Below are 8,624 nucleotides of genomic sequence, written 5' to 3' on the forward strand. Positions count from 1 at the left end.
TCAGACTTGGAGTATGTTTCATTGGCTCCACTGCTCCAGGGCACAGACCCTAATCAGGTAACAATGCTGATATTCACTTCCCAGGGCAGCTGTGAGAGGAAAACAAGCCCCAGCACAGATTGTGTTGTGATGTAAAAGCTGCATAAAGGGTACCTGAGGAAGCAAATGCCTCCAGATGCTCCATAGAGATGGATAGTGGAAAGGAACACAAAGAGTCTCACCATCCTCCAGCCATTCCCATTCTCTGGACTCCTTGGCTGAGGATTTGTATTGCTGCAGTCAGACAACCAGACAGACATCTCTTTAACTGCGACCTAGGGATCATGCTGGGGGAAGTGAGCCATAGTGGATCCCGGAGCAGGCTGGAGAAATTTGGGGGAAGGGGGAAGGACAAGACTAAAAAGCATTGTGCAAAAGGGGGAGGGCTTCAAACTGATAGTAGATGATACGAGCGACATAAAGGGTGTAAGTGAGCCCACCCACCTAAGGTCAGAGGAGAGGTGAAGGGAACCTGAGGAAAGAAGAGCGCTCCCCCCCACCCGACTCGGCCACTTCCCACCCTCCCCGACCCCATCGGGCTCCCTGGGAATCGCATGCGCACAGTGGACCTGGTTAAAAGAGGTTTTGTCGGGAAAGCGGCCGGGTGGATGGGGCTGCGCATGCGCAGGCTCTCTAATAGAGGGGGCTGCAAGGAGAAAAGCGAAGGGGTGATTGGAGCTGCTGTGCTGGCAGCAGCTAGAGAGGGCGCGGCTGCGGGGTTACTGGTGCTGAGGACCGACGCCATTGGAGCCCTAGCGAAGGTAGGAATCCAGCCCCAGAATGGACCTGGAGAGGGCGAGTGGCACCCAACACCCTCCCCTACCCCTTAGGATCTGTGCAAAGCCCCACCCCTCAGAGCCAGAACCCCATTAGACTTGAGGAGCTCTCCCCACACCCGACCAGGCGTCCAGATTGGAGCCCCCTTCAGTAGACCTTTGTGTCCTGAAATGAGCTTCCCTAGTCGGGAGGTCCCACGCCCAGCCACTTCTAGTTAACCTCAGCCTAGCTGACCTCTTGTCCCTAGCCTGGAGTACGTTGGATTTGAGACCTCCCGCGCTCCAATTCGAGCTTCACCTAGGTCCGAGACCCCTACCCCATCCACTCCTAGCATTTCTGTATAAGCACAATCTAGACCGGAACCAGCTGACTTCCCTCACCCAGATGTTGCCAGACAGGGTCCTCGGATTCAGTTTTTCAGAGCCTTCTGCTGTCCCTGTTGCCTGAGCCCTCCCATCTGCTCCCCCTTCATCCTGGTCCCCTGCTCAGACCCTGAAATCCAAGCCCTTTGTTTCTCCGTCTCTCAATGCATCCCCTTTGGGATTCTTCCAACCCAAGCCCTCAGTCAGCCCCCTCTTCTAACCTACTCACTAGGATGGGGATCCTGCCTATCCTAAACTCCCCTCATCTATCCCTTTCCCAGGACTCTATGCCTCACAGAATCCACCCCAGTAGATCCCTCCCATCCTTGTACTGCCTAGTAGCCTTGTGATTGCCACCCCCCACCTCCCGCCAAATCCTGCCTCCCAATGAATCCTGCCCCCTAGCCATGAAGCTGCCTCACCCTCCCTCTCAGGCTGAGCTCTCTTATGCTTGGGTCCCACAGCACGGCCCAGGGGAGCTACAGCATGGAATCAGAAGGCTACAATGTTGAAGACATGGATGAGGGTAGCCAGGGAGTCGGGGAGGAAGAGATGATTGAAGGAAACGACTATGAAGAATTTGGTGCTTTTGGTGGTTACGGCACCCTTACCAGCTTTGACATCCATATCCTCAGAGCCTTTGGTAGCTTGGGTGCAGGCTTTCGCATCCTGTCGGTGAGGCCCCTTTGGCCACCTGCTTGCCCTGGACCTTCTCCCCTGTGAATCGGGGGAGGAGAGAAGGAGGGTGGGTGAAGGGAGGTTTGAGTGGGGAAGGATTACCCAGCTTTCCCAAAGCCCTCTCCTGCTTGAGGGGGTGGGGAGATTTGGAAGGGCTGTCTGCTGGGAGGAGGCTGGCCAGCACAGGGGAAGCATGATGCACGTGTGCAGAGTTGCCTGCTTTCCCCTACCCTTCTCTCTGGCCTTGCAGAATGAGCCCTGGGAACTGGAAAACCCTGTGCTGGCCCAGACCCTGATGGAGGCATTGCAGCTGGATCCAGAAACCCTTGCCAGTGAGGCAGCCGCCCGTGCTACGAACATAGCCCGCCCTGCCGCCTCCAACTGGGCCACTCCTGCCATTGCCGCCACTGCCCATATCACTTCCAACAATAGGGCAGCCGCTAACCACCCAGTGGCTAGAGACCAGGCCTCAGGAGACGATACCGAGCCCATGACATATGCCGAGGCTCAGGGAGTCACCCCTAGGACAACTCCTGCTTTTCCACAGACCTCCAAGATGTCAGTCAACAGTGAGATGACTGCCCCTGGGGCTCCAGCAACCTCCACGGAGCCCCAGACAGCCTCCCAGGCCCAGGAGGCTGCTACTGAGGGCCCTAGTACTGCCAGTGCTTTCTCTCAGGCTCCACGTGCCAGTGAGCTGGATACCACCCGGCCCAAGACTGTCTTTCTAGGTCAGAACGATGTCTTTGATTTCACCCAGCCTGCAGGTGTCAGTGGCATGGCCTTCCCACGGCCTAAGAGACCCACCCCAGCCCAAGAGGCTGTGACGGATGGCCTCAGTCCTGCCTCTCGTGTGCACCAGGCAGCATCTGCCAAGGAGGTGGCAGCCACCCAGCCCAAGACAACCAAGTCTGGGAAGGCTCTGGCCAAGACTCGGTGGGTGGAGCCTCAGAATGTTGTGGCAGTGACTGCTGCCGAGGCCAAGATGGCCACAAGCATCCCTGAGCCTGAGGGTGCAGCTGCCACTGTTCAGCACAGTGCTGAGCTCCGGGCCAGGATGGGAGGCAAGAGGACGAAGAAGGTGAGATCTCCCTGCCATTTCCACACGCCCTCACTCCCTTCCTTCCCCTCCCCTCCCCTTTCCTCTCCCTTTCTCTCAGCCTGTCCATGTTTCGCCAACACAAGTGGGCCGAGTATTGTTTTTACTCCACAAAGTTCTTGTCTTCAGGGAGCACACAGACTAGTGGAAGAAGAGGTTAGTTCGGGGCCTGGCACGTAGTAAGCACTCAACACATGTCATTTACCAAGTACCTGCTGTGGGTAAGGTGTGTGCCAGACACTTTTGCACGGGGAGCCTGGTAACCCTGGGTCTCTCCTCTAATGACACAGTCCAAGCACCTGGATGATGAATATGAGAGCAGCGAGGAGGAGAGAGAGCCTCCTACAGTCCCACCGACCTGGAGAGCATCGCAACCCCCATTGACGGCAAGGACTCCGATGGCCCCTCGGCCCCCGATGACCCTGAGGTCCCAGATACCCTCAAGGCACGTACTGTGCTTGCCACCCCGCAATGTGGTCCTTCTGCAAGAGAGGGTAAGAAGCCCGCCCTCCCCCGTCTCCCTCTTCTTCTCCCTCACCGGCCAGTTCTCTGCAGTCACTCAGGCGTTGATCTCCCCGTGTGTTCCTCCTTCTCCAGGCAAATAAGTTGGTGAAGTACCTGATGATTAAGGACTACAAGAAGATCCCCATTAAGCGCTCAGGTAGGCAACCTGTGCCCTTCCCTGAGCTCTGCCCTTCCCCCACCCTCACCTCTGGGCGTCCTTTTGTTCATATGCCACCACCCCATCAGGCCATGGCTGGCTCCTTCATTTCTACAGCACAGGACCCTGGCTGTGCTACCCTCAGCAGGGCTGGCCATGGAGCTGCAGCTCTGTGGCCCCTGCTCAGCCCAGGAGCTCTCCCCAACTCTCCCCTCCTGCAGACATGCTGAAGGATGTCATCCGAGAATACGACGAACATTTCCCAGAGATCATTGAAAGAGCAACATACACTCTGGAAAAGGTGGGTACAGGGGTGCGGGGCTGCTCTGTGGAATAAGAGCAGTGGGGAAGCCTTGAACTCTGCAGCCCTTTTAGGCCCAACTTCAGTACTGCCTGCTCCAGAAGCCTTCCCTAACCTCTCCACCTTTGAGCTTCCATTACACTGGCAGTTTGGGGCATATGTCCTTCCCTCAGTTCCCCTCTCTCATTCTCTCTGAGTGTCTCATTGTCTTGAGAAGTTAGTCTCATCTCCTTGGGCAGTATCAGAGCTGCCATGGAGCCAGGTCCTCCATGTCCTCTCTTCTTCCACCCTCTCTCACAAGTTGGGGTTCTGTGCTCAGGAAAAGTTCTAACATGGAATCAAGTGGCTGCCTGCAGGAAGCCCAGGCTGGATTTTTCATCTCACGCTTTGTTTTCTCCCCCATGTAGAAATTTGGGATCCACCTCAAGGAAATTGACAAGGAAGAACACCTGTATATTCTTGTCTGCACACAGGACTCTTCAGCTCGCCTTCTTGGGAAGTAAGAAAGGGAAGGGCTGTGGCCTTCCTTGGTGGCGCCCCTTTCCTGCCCAGCCCCCCACATGCTCTCAGAGGAACAGGAAAACAGGGCTTACGTTCCTAGCACAGCTCCTACACACAGGTAGTGGTGCCCAGTGATGACTGGGTGAAACGTATAGTAGCTGTGGTCAGGGTTTTGCTCCCTACCTCCTGAAGCTTCCCAGGAAATCCGGCCTGTCGTTGCTTGCCTCTCCCTGCTGAGCAGTAGGGTTTGGCTGGGTGGTCCTCACTGGAGAGCTTCCTGTTGAGGGTAGATTCTGAGGCCCGGTGGGCAGGAGAAGTTCGGCTTTGCCTCTGAATACACCTTTGCCAGAATTTGCTCTGTGACTGCCCCTGCCCTCTGTAGAACCCTGGAAGCAAAGTATTAGTATACACATTGTATGGATGAAGTGATTAAGTGTCAGGCGGAGGAATGATTTGTCTGCCAGGATCAAGTGCTGGGAAGAATTTCCCTCTAGCTGAGAAATCTGGGAGAGGCTAGTTGGGTGAGCCGGCTGTAGTCTCTTGTGCAAATGGCTGCTGGAGAGGATTCCTCTTTCTACACCTTTAGGACCAAGGACACTCCCAGGTTGAGTCTCGTCTTGGTGATTCTGGGCGTCATCTTCATGAATGGCAACCGTGCTAGCGAGGGTGAGTGGCTGGACCTGTGGCTGGGGGACCGCCCACAGTGTCATTTTCGTGTGCTGAATTCCTGTGCTATGTCTCCCCTTGCAGCTGTCCTCTGGGAGGCACTACGCAAGATGGGACTGCACCCCGGGTATGATTGGCCTCTCTCAGCTCCTACCTCTCAGTGTTGTCCCTTGGCAAAAGAGATCCCAGGATTTCAATAGCGTGGTGGTCTGGTGCAGGGGAGTGGGGTGTCCTGGTCCAGTAGAGAGCAAAGGATCTCACCAAGGTGGATGGCAAAACAGTCCTGAACTCTCAGCCTCCTCTCTGTTCTCGGTCCCCTGTCTGTCCCCAGACAACGTCTAAGGTAGACGGTCAGAATTAGGGGCGCCTTTGATCCTTTTTTTTTTTTTGATCCCCTACATAGGGCGTCTCTGACAAGTGGCTGTCTGGCCTCTGCTGCATGCCCAGGCCTCCACGGGGAAGCCCCCTGGGCAGGGAAGCTCTCAATCTTGTTAGGGAGTGCTCCTGCCCAAATTTGGACACTGCTACTATTTCTTTTTTTATTTCTTTTACTACCTCTAACCGTAGGTTCTTTTTCTTGCCGTCAGGGTGAGGCACCCATTCCTTGGCGATCTGAGGAAGCTCCTTACAGATGACTTTGTGAAGCAGAAGTAAGTGTTAACTTCGTGTCACACTCATGTGCTCCTTTGTGTGTTGGTCTGGCTCAGAAAGCCCTTCCCCACCCCATATCTAGCACTAGAGGAACGGGTGCCTTGATATATTGAAAGTGGATGAGAGTATGTGAGTTGTGGATAGAAGAATTCCAGGGCAATGTCGGGGAAAGGGAACACACATTGAGAACACGGCGCAGGCTGTGTTACAACCGCCTTCTCATTTAGCGCCTGCCCTACTGGCTGTTATGAGAATTCCCCCATTTCACATCTAAGGAACCTGGGGAGAAGACTCTGGGCATGGCCCAGAGCTGGTAATGGGGCCATTCAGGCCTGGAGCACAGTTCTCCTGACTTTCTGGCCAGGGCCCACCCCATCCTTGGTTCTTGGGAAACGTGTGTACCCCCAAACAGGCACACATACCACACAGACACACACAGACACACAGACACACACACACTCCCATACGAGGACCTGCTCGTGCGCACTCTGTCAGGAGCATAATACAGAGTGTGCATGGAGTACGCCACTCTCGGTTGTCTGTGTCTTCCCTTTACAGTTGTCTTCTATGGCGGAACTTTGTAGGGCTTGGCCAGGTCTCAGACGAGACCCTTGCAGTGAGGTGTGCTCAGAGCAGGGAGCCTGAAGAATGGCCCCTCTGTGTACAAAACACCCAACAGGAATTCGGGTTCATTGTGACAAGGGGCCCACAACTTGCGGCCTTCCGATGAACAAATGCCCTACACGTACCTCCCCTGCACCTCCAGTTGCTTCTGGGTAGGACCAAAGACATAAGGCTTTGAGGGCTTCAACACCAAAACCAAACCCGTTGCCGTCGAGTCGATTCCAACTCATAGCAACCGTATAGGACAGAGTAGAACTGCCCCACGGGGTTTACAAGGAGTGGCTGGTGGATTTGAACAGCCGCCCTTCCGGTTAGCAGCCGAGCTTTTAAGCACTGTGCCACCAGGGTTCTGAAGGCCTCAATATCAGAGGCAAAAACCCTGGGAGTGAGTTTGGGTGTGGAGAAATCCCCTTCCAGGAGCTGAGCTGTAGCGTTAGGCTTGAGGAGGTGCCACCTGGAACCCATTAGATGAAAAACAGATCTGCTTGGTTAGAAGCAAAAATTTCTTTTCCTCTCTCACTAAGGTACCTGGAGTACAAAAAGATCCCAAATAGCAGCCCACCTGAGTATGAATTCCTCTGGGGCCTGCGAGCCCGCCATGAGACCAGCAAGATGAGGGTCCTGAGATTCATCGCGCAGGTAACGGAGAGGCTCTGTTAGGTGCCATGCACTGGCATAGGCACATTCCATACCTTGCTTGTTTGTTAATCGGTCAACAGCCTCCTTGTCACCTTCTGTTTCCAGTGAGGATACAGAGGCTCAGAAAGGTTTCTAAGTAACTTATACAAGGTCACAGAAGTAGTCAGTGTGAGGGACGGGGTGAAATCCCGGGCCTGGCACCTATTATAGAAGCCTGATGCCAGTAACCTTTATTTTTTATCTTCCAAAGCAAAGTGCTTAATAGGCTGCATAGCAGGAAGCGGGTGCTCAATGAATGTGTGGTAGCTCTGTGGTTATGGTTGCTCTTATTGCATCTCAGAATCAGAACCGAGACCCCAGGGAATGGAAGGCTCATTTCTTGGAGGCTGTGGATGATGCTTTCAAAACTATGGATGTGGATATGGCTGAGGAACATGCCAGGGCACAGATGAGGGCCCAGATGAATATCGGGGATGAAGCTCTGATTGGACGGTGGAGCTGGGATGACATACAGGTGGAGCTCCTGACCTGGGATGAGGATGGAGATTTTGGCGATGCCTGGGCCAGGATACCGTTTGCTTTCTGGGCCAGGTACCATCAGTACCTTCTGAATAGTAACCGTGCCAATAGGAGAGCCACATGGAGAGCTGGTGTCAGCAGTGGCACCAATGGTGGGGCCAGCACCAGCATCCTAGATGGCCCTAGCACTAGCTCTACCATCCGGACCAGAAATGCCGCCAGAGCCGGTGCCAACTTCTTCTCCTGGATTCAGTAAGATTTTCACTTGATAAATTAGACTCTACGGAGCCTTGGTGGTGCAGTAGTTAAGCACTTGGCTGCTAACCAAAAGATCGGTGGTTCAAACCCACCAGCCGCTCTGTGGGAGAAAGATGTGGCAGTCTGCTCCCGTGAAGTTTACAGCCTTGGAAACGCAATGGGGTCAGTGCTACTCGGTCCTACAGGGTCGCTATGAGTCAGAATCGACTCAATGGCAGTGGGCTTGGTTTGTTTTTTGGTTTCAAGTAGACTCTGAGGAGGGTGTGCAGAGGAGCTGTGAGATGTCAGAGGGAAGCCTGGGGTAGGAGAATGATGAAGAATAGAAAAACACTGTTTTTGTTGTATATATCCTTCACTGTTTAATGTATTTCAAATTATGTTTTCACTTTTGTTTCTTGTGTTTACAGACACCGCTGATGAACTGTAGCAATCTTACTCTCCAAACCAGAGTGCCTCCTCAGATTCCTTCTTAACCTAGCACTCGTGGCAGCTTCTACCTGTCGATTGAAGATGACATGCAAGATGAAGCTTTCTTTGCTTTTTCTGCCTTTGTTGCTTGCTTTTTCTTGTGCTTTCATGTTTTTGGTATCAGTGTTACATTAAAATTACAAAATTAATTTGGACGTTTCCGCCTTTTCGTGTGCACGTGTTGCTAGAACTGCCATGTGGTTGGGCTCTTAGGGAGGAACCTTCTTTGGGCTGTCTGGTGTAGGTGGGCCCCGCCTCTGCCTAAAAGGTGGGTAGGCATGGGTAGGATTCTGGGAGGTGTTGAGGTTCCAGCTGAGTGTGGATACCATGAGTTTACAGAGGCCCCAGTCCACATAGTTGTGTGATGTATTACAAGCATTG

General features: G+C 53.7%; 1 protein-coding gene and 1 non-coding gene across 4 annotated transcripts; both read left to right on the plus strand.

The window, feature by feature from the left end:
- Positions 1-693: 693 nt before the first annotated feature.
- Positions 694-8,284, plus strand: LOC126068947 (melanoma-associated antigen D4-like). Of its 3 annotated transcripts, none has more exons than XM_049871731.1 (14): positions 694-800; positions 1,643-1,853; positions 2,107-2,937; positions 3,085-3,111; positions 3,246-3,449; positions 3,553-3,616; positions 3,838-3,917; positions 4,325-4,416; positions 5,005-5,084; positions 5,169-5,211; positions 5,672-5,734; positions 6,884-6,998; positions 7,339-7,769; positions 8,183-8,284. In XM_049871731.1, exons 2-14 carry the CDS (start codon positions 1,665-1,667, stop codon positions 8,190-8,192), a joined length of 2,229 nt encoding a protein of 742 aa, XP_049727688.1. In that variant the 5' UTR covers positions 694-800; positions 1,643-1,664; the 3' UTR covers positions 8,193-8,284. The 3 variants fall into 3 exon arrangements, with proteins under 3 accessions (XP_049727688.1, XP_049727690.1, XP_049727689.1); XM_049871733.1 differs by having other exon boundaries at positions 7,339-7,589; XM_049871732.1 differs by lacking the exon at positions 3,085-3,111.
- Positions 6,354-6,482, plus strand: LOC126069773 (small nucleolar RNA SNORA11). Its single transcript, XR_007516045.1, has one exon. It is a non-coding gene; the product is annotated as a small nucleolar RNA SNORA11 (small nucleolar RNA).
- Positions 8,285-8,624: the final 340 nt, after the last annotated feature.

Source organism: Elephas maximus, chromosome X (assembly GCF_024166365.1).
Source record: "Elephas maximus indicus isolate mEleMax1 chromosome X, mEleMax1 primary haplotype, whole genome shotgun sequence".
NCBI lineage: Eukaryota > Metazoa > Chordata > Mammalia > Proboscidea > Elephantidae > Elephas > Elephas maximus.

Excerpts from the sequence above, each read along its gene's own strand:
- LOC126068947 (XM_049871731.1), top strand. The coding sequence starts at position 1,665 with ATGGAATCAGAAGGCTACAATGTTGAAGACATGGATGAGGGTAGCCAG. Across the intron at positions 3,112-3,245 it reads ACAGACTAGTGGAAGAAGAG|TCCAAGCACCTGGATGATGA; the intron begins GTTAGTTCGGGG and ends CTAATGACACAG. Across the intron at positions 3,918-4,324 it reads CAACATACACTCTGGAAAAG|AAATTTGGGATCCACCTCAA; the intron begins GTGGGTACAGGG and ends TCCCCCATGTAG.